Source organism: Rattus norvegicus, chromosome 15 (genome assembly GCF_021556685.1).
Source record: "Rattus norvegicus strain SHRSP/BbbUtx chromosome 15, alternate assembly SHRSP_T2T, whole genome shotgun sequence".
Classification (NCBI taxonomy): domain Eukaryota; kingdom Metazoa; phylum Chordata; class Mammalia; order Rodentia; family Muridae; genus Rattus; species Rattus norvegicus.
In genome coordinates this window covers 32,868,178-32,883,868 of record NC_141548.1, presented here as the reverse complement: position 1 = coordinate 32,883,868, position 15,691 = coordinate 32,868,178, and the positions used below count along the sequence as shown (strand labels likewise).

The 15,691-nt window shown below is 47.1% G+C and overlaps 2 protein-coding genes and 1 long non-coding RNA gene across 12 annotated transcripts in view; 1 reads left to right on the top strand and 2 right to left on the bottom strand.

The window, feature by feature from the left end:
• Positions 1 to 11,303, bottom strand: part of LOC148000954 (uncharacterized) — a 13,231-nt gene extending 1,928 nt beyond the window's left edge. The window contains exons 1-5 of one of the 6 annotated variants that reach the window (XR_015638799.1): positions 10,987 to 11,119; positions 8,968 to 9,004; positions 8,374 to 8,496; positions 7,438 to 7,574; positions 6,154 to 7,280 (exon numbers count right to left, since the gene is read on the bottom strand). This is a non-coding gene — a long non-coding RNA (uncharacterized LOC148000954). Of the gene's footprint in view, positions 1 to 6,153; positions 7,281 to 7,437; positions 7,575 to 8,373; positions 8,497 to 8,967; positions 9,048 to 9,221; positions 9,264 to 10,986 lie in introns of those variants that run through there. The other 5 variants (XR_015638802.1, XR_015638800.1, XR_015638798.1 and 2 more) reach the window with 5 other exon arrangements.
• Nfatc4 (nuclear factor of activated T-cells 4) overlaps positions 1 to 11,918 on the bottom strand; it is a 27,672-nt gene extending 15,754 nt beyond the window's left edge. Inside the window, exon 1 of the mRNA XM_087585661.1 lies at positions 11,712 to 11,918. Coding sequence (XP_087441787.1) covers positions 11,712 to 11,725 — 14 coding nt within the window. The 5' untranslated portion in view covers positions 11,726 to 11,918. The remainder of the gene's footprint in view (positions 1 to 11,711) is intronic.
• On the top strand, positions 6,726 to 15,691 carry Ripk3 (receptor-interacting serine-threonine kinase 3). Of its 5 annotated transcripts, none has more exons than XM_087584939.1 (12): positions 6,726 to 6,992; positions 9,462 to 9,573; positions 12,099 to 12,203; positions 12,349 to 12,573; positions 12,678 to 12,987; positions 13,375 to 13,523; positions 13,646 to 13,692; positions 13,885 to 14,052; positions 14,150 to 14,217; positions 14,431 to 14,772; positions 14,875 to 14,932; positions 15,440 to 15,691. In XM_087584939.1, exons 5-12 carry the CDS (start codon positions 12,706 to 12,708, stop codon positions 15,568 to 15,570), a joined length of 1,245 nt encoding a protein of 414 aa, XP_087441065.1. In that variant the 5' UTR covers positions 6,726 to 6,992; positions 9,462 to 9,573; positions 12,099 to 12,203; positions 12,349 to 12,573; positions 12,678 to 12,705; the 3' UTR covers positions 15,571 to 15,691. The 5 variants fall into 5 exon arrangements, with proteins under 5 accessions (XP_087441065.1, NP_647558.2, XP_087441064.1 ...); NM_139342.2 differs by having other exon boundaries at positions 6,737 to 6,992; positions 12,430 to 12,573; XM_087584938.1 differs by lacking the exons at positions 6,726 to 6,992; positions 9,462 to 9,573 and adding an exon at positions 11,649 to 11,910 and having other exon boundaries at positions 12,430 to 12,573.

Sequence of the window (15,691 nt, the reverse complement as noted above, 5' to 3'; positions counted from 1 at the left end):
CACGGCCTGGCTCCACGTTTCCTCTTACTGTTCAGCTCAGGTCCCTTGAGGCTGTGTGGCATGTAGCTCGCCACATCCATACATGATCTGTTTCCACAGTTGTGTCCCTTCTGCATCCCATATCTGACTTTATGGCCTGACTGTTGTGTCAATGCCCCAAAATAGAAGCTGGAAGATTCAGACTTTCTCATGCCCCAGATCTTTCCATTAATACCTCAGAAATAACTCTAGACTGGGGTTCCTCTTCTCCAGTTCCACTGCATTAATTCCTTTCTCAATACCTCTTGTCCTGCTCTAACTGTAGACTTCCATTTCCCTTCCATTTCAATACACATTCCCTGCTGCCACTGCTTGGTCTTTATATCATAGATTGATCTGAGCCTATAGCAACATATATCAGAGCCTTTCCAGTTTCCAATATTAAAAAAAAAAAAAAAGAGCAAAACCAGAGAACTCTGGAAGGGGCATCTTCAGCCCAAAGCAGTGGATGCGTAGGTGTCCTCTGTGTGCAATTGAGTTATTTCTCCATTGCACTCCAGGGAAATAGCTATGGTCCTGGATAGGACATCTTCTTCCACAACAGCTGGCTCAAGGTATATAAATTTCCTGTTCATAGTTCTCCTATAAAAACAACAACAACACCCAACTTGTCATTTTCAAAATGGGCTTCCTTAAAAACTAAATAAAAATTTTAAAGAAAAATCCATGAAGTACACACCAAAAGTATGGTCCATAAAAAAAAGAAAGAAAGAAAGAAAACCAATAAATAAAAAGACAAGTCGGGTTGGATTTTATCAAAAGTAAAACTTTTGCCCCTCACGTTGAGTAGGTATAGTATCACACTGGGTAGGTATACTCTTGGGAAGGAGGCAGAGTCAGGGGATCTCTATGAATTCAGGGCCAGTCTGGTCTACATAGAGGGTTCCAGGAGAGCTGTGACTACATAGCAAGATCCTGTCTAAAAAAAAAAAAAAAAAAACAAGGGCTAGAGAGATGACTCAGAGGTCCTGAGGTCAATTCCCAGCAGCCACATGGTGGCTCACAACCATCTGTAATGGAATCCGATGTCCTCTTCTAGTGTGTCTGAGGACAGTGACAGTGTGCTCACATACATTAAATAAATAAATCCTTTTTTAAAAAATCAAAAACAAGAACAAAGGGATTGGGGATTTAGCTCAGTGGTAGAGCGCTTGCCTAGCAAGCCCAAGGCCCTGGGTTCAGTCCCCAGCTCTGAAAAAAAAAAAAAAAAAAACAAGAACAAAAACCAGAGCGGTGTCAAGGAAGCAGCTCAGTGGTGGAGCTTGAGCATTTGCCTATCATAGTCAATCCCTGGGTTCATTTCTAGAACCGAAACAGCAAACCAACCAAACCACAAAACCTCAGTAATAAGATAGCAAAAATCCAGTAAAATACAAGCAGGCCATTGTGGGCCTTTAATCCTAGCACTCAGGAGTCAGAGGATCTTTGTGAGTTTGAGACCAGTCTGGACTACAAAGTGAACTCCAGGCCAGTTGAGGCTGCATAATAAAACCTAGTCTCAAAAATATTTTTAAGGGCTGGAGAGGTGGCTCAGTGGTTAAGAGCACCGACTGCTCTTCCAGAGGTCCTGAGTTCAAATCCCAGCAACCACATGGTGACTCACAGCCATCTGTAATGAGATCTGGTGCCCTCTTCTGGTGTGTCTGAAGACAGCTACAGTGTACTTACATATTACTTATAATAAATAAATCTTAGAAAAAATGTTAAAAGAAAGTATTTTTAAAAAATAACATGTAAGCGCTTTTGTTGTTGTTGTTGCTGTTGTTGTTTACTTGCCGTTTTTGTTTTTTGAGACAAGGTCTCTCTATGTGGTGTTGGCCACCCTAAGTAGATCAGACTGGCCTTAAACTCACAGAGATCCTTTTCCCTCTGCCCCCTGAGTTCTAGGCACCATTACATCCCACTTATCTTTCTCTCTTGTCTGCTGTGTAGCCCAGGCTGGCCTCCAACTTACAATCCTCCTGACATCTTGACAAGTTCACAAAAAGTTAAATATCTCCCTACCAGATGGCTGAGTCATTCCCTTCCCAGATAATTATTCACAACTGAAAGTTTGTGCCACATTGGGGGTGTGGCTCACCTGGTCTTCGAAAGGCCCAGCGTCTGATTCCTCAGCACCACAGAGGAATCCCACTCACCAACTAAGGTATCATCTCCCAATACACACAACAGCACGGAGAAATCACGATCTTGCCAATCAGATGCACAGTCTGCCGGCACACATTACAAGGAGGAATGATAAGCACGCGTCGTGAAAGAGATCAAGGCAAAAGAAGATACATGCCGTGTGATTCCATTTATACAAAATAAAAAGCACAAGCCAGTCTAAGGACAGCAGACTGGGGTTGTCCAGAAATGAGAACACTAAAGGACAGGACTGAGGGGGACACAGGAGACTCTGGGGTGGTAGATGTGTTCTCCCACTGTAGTGCTAATATTGGTACAAACGTAACTCTGGTCAAATGCTAAACATTCTGGGTCAACAAAGCTGAGCTGTCTCAAGAGAAACCAATTGCTCTGCTTAAACAACAGTCCCTCTTCAGGTCTCCTGATTAAAAATTCACCCCCAAAATACAGAGGACAAATCTGGGGTCCAGACCTTCATCTGTCTGTCTTTGTATGGATTTGGCCTGGTTACTTAAACCCACTCTCTCGAGCTCATCGCACCTCTCTGACAAGAGCTTGCTATGGAGACCAGGCTGGCTTGGAATTTACTGTGTGGCTCAAGCTGACACACTCACGGTGATCCTCTTGTCTGTCCCCCACCTGCCAAGTGGTGTGATGACGGGTGTACAACGCCTTGTCCAGCTTCCTTAAAATAATGTTAATATGTTAGAGAGATGGCTCAGCATAAAGAACTCTAGCTGCTTTTCCAGAGAGCCTGGGTTCAATTCCCAGCACACACCGAGTAGCCATGAATCCAGTGTTCTCTCTGGTCTCTGTGGGCACTGTACACATGTGGTGCACAGACATATATACAGACAAAAATACCCATGCATATAAAAAATACATAAACATTTTAAATAGGGCTAATACTACACAGCCTCACAAGCTCATGTAATGACAGGCAAGAGTCTCTAATGCATCCCAGGCCCCCATCTCTGAGGTGGTTGGATTTGACTCTGTTTACTTTGTTTTTCATCTTTCCTTGAAGACAACCACCCAGGTCACAGAGACCATCCTGAGGAAACAATGAGGAGGAAGCAGAGGAGAAGGTGGATCTTGGATTGTGATCCTCTAAGAACGGGGCCTACGACCGACCTAGATTGGAGCTTTCACAGTGGGGGTGGGGGTCCCATTCCAGAAGGAAGAGAAGAGAAACCACTTTTCAGGGAGGGAGAGGATGCCAAACATGCATGTGTCGTTTGCCTCTCTCTAGTCAGGACTCAGTCCCTCCAGAGACCATCTGAAGTGATATATATATATAGACTTTATCACAAAACTTGGGGATAAACAGGTAGCTGGAGACCACCCAACTCTGTGGTGTCTTCTCCCCACAATTTTATCAGCTTTGGGAGAGATACAGGGATAGTCCTCTTACTCCAGGCCTTGTCAAGATCAGCAAAGGTGGGGTTGGGGATTTAGCTCAGTGGTAGAGCGCTTGCCTAGGAAGCGCAAGGCCCTGGGTTCAGTCCCCAGCTCCGGAAAAAAAGAACAACAACAACAAAAAAAAAAAAATCAGCAAAGGCCCACTGCAGGTACAGCTCAAACCAGAGCGCCCCCCCTCGGGGGGCGGGGTCTTACATACAAAGTACCCTGACTGCTGCCCAAGGCACAGAGCCCTTCCTCAGTCAGCAACGCGACATTGTACCAGGCAGGCAAACAAGGAGGGACTTTCAGCAGTGACCACGCCCTCGTGTCTTGATTAGGACCGTAAGCCAGAGTTGCTAACTTCCTTAGTAACTCCCGCAGGTCAGGTGTCTGGGAGAAAGGAGAGACTATAGGGAAGAGTGAGTCACTAAAGGAACACTGAGAGGAAAGGGTGGGGTGGGACCTTTATCAGAAGGAATGCACTTCGCACTGGAAATTCAGTAATGCTAAGGCGGTGGTTTACTGCTTACTAAGCACGTGCTACTTGTCTTCTTATTTCATTCATCTTCCCAATAACCTAGCCTGGCAGGCACTATATATAGTTAATCAAAACACAGAGAGATTGATCAAACAGCTGGTAACTATTAACACAGCAGAATTCTAGCACCAGAGTTTGTCCCCTGACCACTAGACAATACTCTATCCCCCTCACTCCCTCTTCCCTCTCTCCCTCTCCTTCTCCCTCTCCCTCTCTCTCTCTCTCTCTCTCTCTCTCTCTCTCTCTCTCTCTCTCTCTCTCTCTCTCTGTGTGTGTGTGTGTGTGTGTGTGTGTGTGTGTGTGTGTGTGTGTATAGGCTCATTCGATTTAAGAAATAATGCATGCCTTTAATCTCAGGAGGCAGAGGCAGGATCTCTGAGTCTGAGGCCAGCCTGGTACAGAGTGAGTTCCAGGACAGACAAGGATTACACAGAGAAACCCTGTCTTAACTCCCCACCCCCCAAAAAAAGACAAAAGAAAGGAAGAAAAGAAGGAAGGAAAAAGGAGGGGGAAGGGAAGGGAAGAGGGGGGAGGGAAAAGAAAAGAAAAGAAAGGAAAAGAAAAGAAAAGAAAAGAAAAGAAAAGAAAAAAAAGGGAGTTCATTAGGACGACCAGCCTGCCCCACTGGGATGAACCTGATGAGGAAATCAGATCCTTGACATTAGCTGGACACAGTTAGCAAACAGAGGGGCTCTAAAACTGCATATATTACAAGCCCTCACCCAGCCACAGCAGTCATGGTTACTCAAAATATTTTAAGATTTTGTTGTTTTTACTTCAGACATATGAGTGTTTAGCTGTATGTACATGTGCACCGTGTGTCCACAGGAGACCAGAGGAAGGTGTTGGATTCCGGTACTGGAATTATAGGCAGTTGTAAGCTTCTATGTGGGTGCTGGGCACTGAACTCAGGTCCTCTGCAAGAGCAGTCAATGCTCTTAACCGCTGAGCCATCTCTCCAGACCCTTCTAAAATCCTTTGAGTCTCGCCACACTAATAAAGAATTGAGGGGTTGGGGATTTAGCTCAGTGGTAGAGCGCTTGCCTAGGAAGCGCAAGGCCCTCGGTTCGGTCCCCAGCTCCGAAAAAAAGAACCAAAAAAAAAAAAAAAAGAATTGAGGTAGGTCCCCTTTTCCAGTACCCTTGCCTTAAGAGTTCAGATAAGGGGCCTAGGATCTGTGAGTAGAATCTGCTAGAACACACTCCACACTCCTTTCTATGAGGGAATGAGGGAGGGCTTTACTTTTCTGAGACAGGAAGCACGGGTGACACATAACCCAGTAACTTTGTGAAGTCATCTCAGCTCGGCACAGAAAAACAAGAGGCTTTGTCTTGCATGGAGTCCTGCAGAAGGATATACTTTCAGCACTGGAAGCCTTCAAAAGAACGCTGCCAGGAGAAGGGAAGGTGGGCAGCAGCCGCTGAGGTCTGCTTCCAGGCAGAAACTTACATTGTATCTCTTTTCTGCCCAAATCCTGACTTCTCCAAGCTCAGCACAGTCCCTCAAAGTGGCAGATTGTTGCTGTTTGGCTTGTTTTTCCTTTGTTTGGTTTTGGTTTGGTTTTGGATTTTTTGGTTTTGTGGTGCCCCCCCCCCCATTAGGGATATTTCTCCCTTTCTGGTGAGGTACATTTTCCATCAGTTAAGGCAGAGACAACGGACCTGTGCTGCCACCTTTTTTTTTAGAATTATTTATTTATTTTGTCTGAGTACACTGTAGCTGTCTCCGGACACACCAGAAGAGGGCACCAGATCCCCTTACAGATGGTTGTGAGCCACCATGTGATTGCTGGGAATTGAACTCAGAACCTCGGAAGAGCAGTCCACCTTTTTTTTTTTTTTAAAAGGTTCCAGGGTTGGGGATTTAGCTCAGTGGTAGAGCGCTTGCCTAGCAAGCACAAGGCCCTGGGTTTGGTCCTCAGCTCCAGAAAAAAAAAAAAAAAAAAAAAAAAAAAAAAGGTTCCTTAACACTTCGGGGTTTTTTTTGTTTGTTTGTTTTGTTTTTGTTTGTTTTTGTTGTTGTTGTTGTTTGTTTGTTTGTTTTTTCCAGATATAACAACAGGTTCTTTTTCCGGTTCCTCAAAGCACCACGAAACTGCCACTGGGTGGGACCAAGACAGAAGAGAATGTAAACATTGGGTTCCATCCCCTGGACTCAAGGGAAGACCCTTATTCAGAGAAGGGCTTGATGGCTGGAAGGGAACAAAATGAAAGAGGCTTTCTGACTCTCAGCATAGAGGCCTGAGCATACAGAGCAAGTGGGTTAGGAGAGAGCTGGACATGGATGGGAAGGAAACGGAGGATACTTCCTAACATATCCTCTTAAATAAACTGGATCGAAGACGCACTGTGGAACGGGGAAAGGACAGAGCACCCACCTCAGGCCAACCTGACCTTCTGTACATAATTACAACACAAGGATATCCAGGAGAGAAAACAGCCTTGGCCCCCACAAAGACAGTGGGGTGACAGGCAGGGCCCCAAGACAGGAACAGGAACCTAGCTCTAACATCTGAGGGAAGCCACTGGAGTGTAAGAATCTGCAACTGCTAACTGCCATTGCCATGAGTCACTGTGGTGACCAAAGGCAAATTAAGACAGCACCCCAGAAGAACTCCATAAGCGTGACAGAGACCCAAGCTGAGCCTAACTGGCCGAAAGAGTCTCCAGACTTGGTCACTGTTACCTGAGGAAAAGTAGCTGTCCCATGCACTGTGGCTGTCCCGGCCATGTAGGGAGCAGCAGCTGGCAAGGAGTCAGGGGAATCAAGCCTTAGAAAGAGGAAGAGTCTGCCAAGGGAGCTGGGAGAGCAGCCCTGCCAGGGCTGCTGTTGGCTGAGGGAGAGGAGGAGGGCCATGCCATCCAGACCCAACAAGAGGTCAAAGGTAAGCATCCTGCCGGGTCTCAGCTGCTGACCTGACCCCACCATCCTGGGGTGCTGGGGGGCCATCTGCCTTTCAACGCAAGGTTTCGGGCCTTGTCCCTTCTTCTCCAGCTTCTGCCCCTTAACACTTTGTTTACATCCAGGCCAAAACAAAAAAGTTTGGGGAGTTTCTAATTTCTTTATCTGCAGTGTGTCTAGCCTCAGCCTGTGGCGAATCGCTAACAGTAAGTATATCGTCTGGGGAAAAAGGCCAACTCTTGTCATGGTTGATGGTAATGTCACATGATGCCTGGGCAGAAAAGGAAACAGAAAGTAAGTTTGTCCTGTGAACTTCCTTGTTGGATTACAACACCCTCCTGAACCGGAAAGCAACACACACACACACACACACACACACACACACACACACACACACATCTCCAAGTTTATCGCTGTCAGAATCTTACCATAGGCAAACTCCATGACCTAGTAATTTCAGTCAGGAACGAAAGGCGGACACCAAAGAGTCTCTGGGTTACAGTAGAGCAGGAAGGAGAGGGAAGCAGCCTCATCTCAGTATAGGACCCCCAGGGAGAACAGGAGGCTGCAATTCAGTACACACCTCATAAATTCATCTCCGAAAAATTAGAATATCAAGTTTTAAATAAGAACATAGAGGGCTGGGGAGATGACTCAGTAGTTAGGAGCGTGTGCTGCTCTTCCAGAGGATGCAAGTTTAGTTCTCAATGACGGAGGCAGGTGGCCCACGACTGCCTCTAACTCCGATTCCAGTGTATCTGACACCCTCTTCTAACCTCATCTAAATAAATAACATAAAAATACAAGAAAATGGGGTTGGGGATTTAGCTCAGTGGTAGAGCACTTGCCTAGCAAGCACAAGGCCCTGGGTTCGGTCCCCAGCTCCGGAAAAAACAGAAAAAAAAAAAAAGTACAAGAAAATAAAAACCATCCACCCATGAACCCCTATTTGAGAACAACTCCTTAGAACATATTCCTACTTGATTACTTAGTTTTGTTTGAGACAGAATCTTACTACATAGACCAGGCTAGCCACAAATTCACCATCCTCCTGCCTCAGCCTCCCTTGTGCTAGGCCAATATATCTATCTCTTATTCAGATATTCTTTTCTTTTTCTTTTCTTTTTTTTTTTATTAACTTGAGTTTTTTCTTTTTTAAAAAAAAAAAGATTTATTTATTTTATATGAGTACACTGTCACTCTCTTCAGACACACTGTGGCACCAGATCCTATGACAGATGGTTGTGAGCCACCATGTGGTTCCTGGGAATTTAACTCAGGACCTCTGGAAGAGCAGTCAGTGCTCCTAACCTCTGAGCCATCTCTCCAGGCCCAGATATTTTTTTAAACAGGTCTATACATACTTCTTTGTTTCGTTTCTTTTCTATTGTTTGAGATAGTCCCTGTCTCACCCTGTAGTTCAGGCTGGCCTTGAATTTGGGAGTTATCAGAAGATGATCTCCAATTCCTCATCTTCTTGCCTAGATCTGCAAAGTGTTGTGGTTACAGGCACACGTTACCAAGCCCAGCTTTTTTACGTTTCTTTTATTTCCCCCAATAAAATTTAATGTTTACACTCAGCCAAAACGCTTATTAACACAGACTGTTAAATATTCATTAATCGATCTTCAGATACCACCACCGCCCCCTTTTGAGGCAAGGTCTCAGGTAGCCCAGGTTGACCTTAAACTCACTACGTAACTATTAATAACCTTAAACTGGCCCCCTGGCCACCACCATCAAAGAGCTGGGATGATAGGATTCCAGGGGTGTTCCACCACTCCTGGTTTACACACATGCTGGGATCCAACTCATGGCTTCTGGCAAGAGAGGAAACCCGCCAAATGATTTACATTCCCTACTCCCTGAATCTCGTTTCTGATACATTAAATTTTATCTTTATCTGATCCTTTTTACTTGTAAAATATGCGTAACTTAAAATGCATCATTTTGCTTACCTAGGAAGCGCAAGGCCCTGGCTGGGTTCGGTCCCAGCTCCGGAAAAAAAGAACCAAAAAAAAAAAAAAAAAGCATCATTTTACACATTTAAAATACATAGTTCGGCGGCATTAACTATATTCATACTGTTGCTGTTATTACCATCCGTTACTAGAACGTACTAAAAAATACAAAAAGGACAGGAAAATACTTTTAAAGTCACAGAGAGATTGGGGGGAGGGGAGCAACATCAGCCAAAACTTCCCATAACTACCGAAATCGCAGGACTGGAGTCACAGCTGAGCACACTGGTCCCCTGAAAAAGAACCTCCTTTAAATTTGGGGAGATAGGCAAGGCTGTAGAAAAGCTTTGTGTAAGGAGCAGGGAGGTTTAATATACATAAGCACACCGGAAGAGGGGAAAATGTAAACATGGACCGTACATCCTGCCAATGTATCTTCTCAAGGAGTGAAAGGATGACGAAAATAATGAAAATGCACTTCCTCTACACAGACTACAAAATTCCTAACGACAGAAACTAAGACTTCAGAAACTCCAAGCTGCATCAAGTTGAGGAAGTATTCAAACCAAACCACTGAGCGAGCATCCTTCCAAACCCATGATGGTAAGAATCGTGACTCTCTTGTTCCAGACAGCGTCTGCTACGAAAAAGAACTAGAAGCTGGGCTTCAAACAGGTCCTGTACAATATTGTTCAAGGCACCATCATTTACAATGTTTGAAAGGAAAAAAACCACCCAAATGCCCAGAATAGATAACTGGACATAGAGGTGTGCTGTGCAGTGTGCTAGAATTCATCTAAGTGGATATAGAGGAAATTTTAATAAAATTCAGAAACATCCCATAATTTGCCTTGAAGCTACGGTGTCTGAATCTGAATGAAGTAAGCCAGTTATAAAAGATGGCATATGGTTTTTTTGTTGACTTGTTTTTTTTTTTTTCTTTTTGGTTCTTTTTTTCGGAGCTGGGGACCAAACCCAGGGCCTTGCGCTTCCTAGGCCAGCGCTCTAACCACTGAGCTAAATCCCCAGCCCCTTGTTTTTGTTTTTGAGACAGTGTTTCTCCACGTAGCCCTGGCTGTCCTGAACTTGCTCTGTAGACCAGGCTGGCTTACCTATCTCTGCCTTGGGAGTATTGGGATTAATGGCATGTCACTTTTATAATGCATCTCAAGCTTTCTTCAGTGAAGAGGGGGGTGATGGTTTCCTGGGCCTGGGAGGAAGGAATGAGGAGGAACGATGAAACTGCTCAGAACGTTAGCTTGAGGTCAGCTCTTCCGGTGAAGGACTGAATGCTAGGGCCGACTGTCCAGTTATGTCTACCTCCAGCCATCACCATGCCACTGAGTGACAAACTATAGGGATCTGTTATCCACTTCAAATCCTCTTTAAATTTAATTTGATTTTATGTTTAATCTGCATGTAGTCTGTGAGCACATGCGTGCCTAGTGCCCACAGAGGACACGGGAAGGTGTCAGATGCCCTGGAATTGGTGGAATTAGAGCTATATACAATGGTGTGTCACCACGTGTGTACTGGAAATCAAGCCTGGGTCCTCAGAAAGACCAACCGCTGCTCTTCATGGAGGAGCCGCCTCTCCAGCCCCTACCTTAAATCGTTTTTCCTTATTTATTTTGAGACAAGGTTTTGCTATGTAGCCTTAGCTGGCCTGGAACTCCTTATGTAGACCAGGCTGGTCCTAGAGGTCTGCTTGCCTCTGCTTCCTGAGGGCTGGGATTAAAGGAGTGTTGCCACCAGTCCTGTTACCCAATACTCTGACATGCCCGAGTCTTGAAAAGCCTTCATCGAGAGTCTATGCTATTCTTGCTCGAAGCATGAATCCAACCAAGTATTTGCTTGCCAAGGGTGCCACGCAAGAGACAGGGTGGGAAGCCCTGAGTCAGAGTTGCTGCAGTGGATGGAGTAGTTCACAGATCAGACAATCACTACTCAGTATCTGCTCTTGCCAAGCAGGGATTCAGAGAGAGGCCCTTCAGTGCAGCGTGACATGCCTCTTACCTTCAGCAGCCATCTGCACCAGAGGCATTTGCAAACAGAAACTAACTTGAGCTGAGGGAGGAGGAGGAGCAGCTCAGTAGGCAAAGCTTCTGTCAGTCAAACATGGGGACTTGAACTCAGGTCCCCACAACTCAAGTAGCACAGGGGACAGTAGCCCAAGTCTGCCATCCCAGCGTTGTTCCTACAGGAAGATGAGAGACAGGGGAATACTAGGACATCACAGGCGAGAGAGCGCATTATGCACGCAGCAGAGAACAAAATGACCCTACCTCAAACACGGAGGAAGGTGAGATCCAATATCTGAGGTTGTTCTCTGACCTCCACACCCACACCATGGACCTGCACCCCACCCCACACAGACGTGCACACACATAAATAAATTTTAAGGTAAATAAATAAGCCAAGCCTGGTGGTGTGCACCTTTAATCCCAGCACTTAGGAGGCAGAGACAGACGGCTCTCTGTGAGTTTGAGACCAACCTTCTCTGTATATCGAGTTCCAGACCAACCGGGGCTACATAGAGAGACCCTGTCTCAAAATGATTTTTTTTAAATAAATAAATATGGGCTAGGTTGGTGGAGCAGAATTCAGTTCTAAACTATTCCCATACTTACTTGGCCACACTATTTCAACTGTAAGTACTTGGGTTTCCACGTCTATAGAAAAGGAAACACGGTTGATCTAAGATTGAAGAAACCAGTATGTGTACCTGATCCAAGACAAACCTTATGAGGAGCATTCCTCTGTGATCCCGGGAGAGCTGAACCTAGGACCATAAAATCCTCACGTCATCAAAATGTGATTGGCCGGTGGTGGGGCTAAGGGCTCCATGAAAGGCTGGCTGCTGTGGGGAGTTAATCGTTCCTGGATGGTGAGGACTCCTTTTGTGGCACACCCAGGGCCCAGTTACTTCTCAGGTTCGAGGCAAGTGCACAGGAAATAGCCCCAAGGTTTTGCTTGCCCCACCCCAGGGGGCGGGATTGCAGAAGTGCCCTCGTTTTTAAAAGGGAAGTTGTTCAGTCACTCATTCAAACTCCGGCGGAGCGACTTGGGAAGCGGAATTCGGGGTCTGAACCTCCGTGCCCTGAGGACTCTGCCTTCCTTCCTCTCAGTCTAAACTCTCAGCCGTAGACGTTGTAGACGTCGGGGTTCCAGCTCCATCTTTGCACACATAATCCAGGAAGCCGCTAGCTCTCGATGTCTTCTGTCAAGTTATGGTGAGTAGGGAGCGAGCTGTGTCTCGGGGACACCCACACAAGTTGCCGGAGGGCACACTCAAAGGACGCCTTTGCTGAGGCAGGGAACAAAGCTGGGGGTGAGGCGGGCAGCAGCGGGGAGGCTGGACACGCTGTCCACGCGCAGTCATGGAATCGCAGAGCTTGGGAGACAGAGGATGCGCTGACCTGGAGGTGGGCCCCCTACTGGACGAGAACCTTCTCTCAGGCTCAATGGTGCGTCATCGATCTCTCTCGTGGGCTCTGAAGAACTGGAGAACCTAGGATTTGTGGGCAAAGGCGGGTTCGGAGCCGTGTTCCGGGCACGCCACACAGCATGGAACCTTGATGTAGCAGTCAAGATCGTGAACTCGTGAGTGACCCCAGCTGTAGGCAGGATGTGGTCAAAGAGCCTGAATGGGGCAAGGTTGGGATCTTCCAGAGCCAATCCAATTTTGGCCCCTTTTTGGCATGTAGGAAGAAGATATCCAGGGAGGTGAAGGCTATGGTGAATCTTCGTCATGAGAACGTGCTGCTCCTGCTGGGGGTCACTGAGAACCTCGAGTGGGACTACGTGTACGGGCCGGCTCTGGTGACAGGATTCATGGAGAACGGCTCCCTCTCAGGGCTGCTGCAACCTTCATGCCCTCGGCCCTGGCCTCTCCTCTGTCGCCTGCTAGAGGAAGTGGTGCTGGGGATGTGCTACCTACACAGCTTGAACCCTTCGCTACTGCACCGGGACCTCAAGCCCTCCAATGTTCTGCTGGATCCAGAGCTCCACGCCAAGGTTAGTCCATCTACAACCTAGTGTAGGCTTGGGACTGTGTTGAATACCCTTGGCCTGTCAAGGCTACACGGGTGACAAGACCCACCTAGGAGTTCTACCTCTAGTCAGACCAGCTGACCCTCCTTATGAGAGGTCCTCCTTACCCTCCTGGGTCAGTTCCACGGGCCTAAAGCCCTCCCCACCCCCCATGGACCCAGGCTGACTTATCTCAGGCTTGCCTGCCCATTAGCAACTCAGATCTCCTGCTAAGGTCTCAATGACTCGATCTTCCCTCTGCTCCTCCATACCACCTCCCAAAAGCTGAGGCTGCATCTTCTGGGAGCAAGAGAGGAAAAAAAAATCTCTGGCCCTTTTCATCTAATACCTTCCTTTTCCTTTCCTTTACAGTTAGCAGACTTTGGCCTGTCCACATTTCAGGGAGGGTCACAGTCAGGGTCAGGGTCAGGATCGAGAGATTCTGGGGGCACCCTAGCTTACTTGGCCCCAGAGCTGTTGGATAATGACGGAAAGGCTTCTAAAGCAAGTGATGTTTACAGGTAAACTGTCCGCCCCAAATACACTCCACATTTCTATACCTATTTGGGCCCTTCTAAAGGGTACGATATGGGAAAATAGTCTTGCCAGAGGCCATCCAAGCCTCCACTTTCTGTCTGTACAGTTTTGGGGTCCTCGTGTGGACAGTGCTGGCTGGAAGAGAAGCTGAGGGTAAGACTCTAAATGGACTCTTAGCTCAGGTGCCCGAAAGCATCTAAAACCCCTAGAGCCCTCCCTCCCTGACCTACTAAGACTGCCCTCTTCCCACCTCGCCTCTTGCCTGGATGGCTCTCCCTTCTTCTGTCCGTGATAGAATGGGGTGTCTCCTCATTTCATGAATTCTTTTGTTACCCCCGACTCCAGTGGTAGACAAGACCTCACTAATTCGTGGAGCAGTGTGTAACAGGCAGAGGCGACCTCCATTGACAGAGCTGCCTCCGGACAGCCCTGAGACTCCTGGCTTAGAAGGACTGAAGGAGTTAATGACGCATTGCTGGAGTTCTGAGCCTAAAGACAGGCCATCCTTCCAAGGTGAGTAACCCATGTCTCTGGCACTAGGATAGTTTGGGTCTTCAGCAGGAAGCTTTTCCAAGAAGTCCTACTCATCTACAACTCTGTTGTCTTTCAGACTGTGAATCAAAAACCAATAATGTTTACATCCTGGTACAGGACAAGGTAGATGCTGCTGTCTCCAAGGTGAGTTTCTAACACTGCCTTCCCACCCCGGAACTGTTCAGTGGCTCCCTCAACCACCCGGTTTATCTCCACTGTCTACCATTATTTAATCCTTGACTCTCATTCCTGTTCACCCAAACCTACTCCTTAGTCTCCAGAGACCAAGAAAATATTCACTGGGGCTTACTCTGGCTGCCCCAGCTCCTGACGCACAAGGTCCTCCTGTCTACGCAGGTAAAGCATTATCTGTCTCAGTACAGAAGCAGTGACACAAAGTTGTCTGCCAGAGAGTCCAGCCAAAAAGGTACAGAGGTGGATTGCCCCAGGGAAACCATAGTTTATGAAATGCTGGACCGCCTGCATCTGGAGGAGCCCTCTGGATCAGTTCCTGAAAGACTCACAAGTCTTACTGAGAGGAGAGGAAAGGAAGCATCATTTGGGCATGCCACACCAGCAGGGACATCATCTGACACCTTGGCTGGCACTCCCCAAATTCCACATACTTTACCCTCCAGAGGCACAACACCTAGGCCAGCCTTTACTGAGACTCCAGGTCCTGACCCCCAAAGGAATCAGGTGAGACATTGGCAAGACTAGAGCACGCCCTCTTAGCAAGGAGAACTTCATGGTGATGAGATTAGCCTCTTAGAAAGCCTGAGAACTCTGTGTTGTTTGCAGGGAGATGGAAGAAACAGCAATCCTTGGTACACCTGGAACGCACCAAATCCAATGACAGGTACCCATTCTTCATCCTCTGTTGCCCTCCCTGCTCAGCTCTCCCATCACCTTCTTCCTCAGCACCCATCTATGGACTCCAGTTACTCTGGAGTTGGAAAGGAATGACTATAGATCACCTAACCCAGTCTGCCTCTGTTTAATACATGAGGGACTTGACATCCATTAGGAGAGGATCCCACTGAGGTCACACAGCCAAAGTCGGAACCTGCTAACTTTTCCCCAGCACTAAGTCTGTGAGCCCCCACAGTTCCTCTATGACTAAGGCAGTCCAGAGAGTCTCCCATCAAAGACACCCAAACAGCAAGCACTACTCCTTTGAGCTTCTACAAGACTAATTCTGAAGAGGCACTGCTCATAGTGAGACCCAGTTGCGAGCAGGTGAAGACCCTACGTTTGCATTCCCCCGGATGAACACAAGGTGTCGCTGCCCCTCGCCCCAAAGTGCTCGTTAACCTTTCTAACTTTTGAACCCTCTCACTACCACTACCTCCTTTTCCTCTTAAAGGGCTACAGTCTATTGTCTTAAACAACTGTTCTGAAGTGCAGATTGGACAACACAACTGCATGTCAGTACAACCGAGAACTGCCTTTCCCAAGAAGGAGCCAGCACAGTTCGGCAGGGGTAGGGGCTGGTAGCCCGTCCACGTCCACGAGTAGACTTCGGAGAGGACCTGCAAGTGCCTGAAGCAGGAAATACACCATTCAGGCAGCCAGTATAAATAGAGTGAAAATAAAAGCACTTTCTAAGCAACCTGAA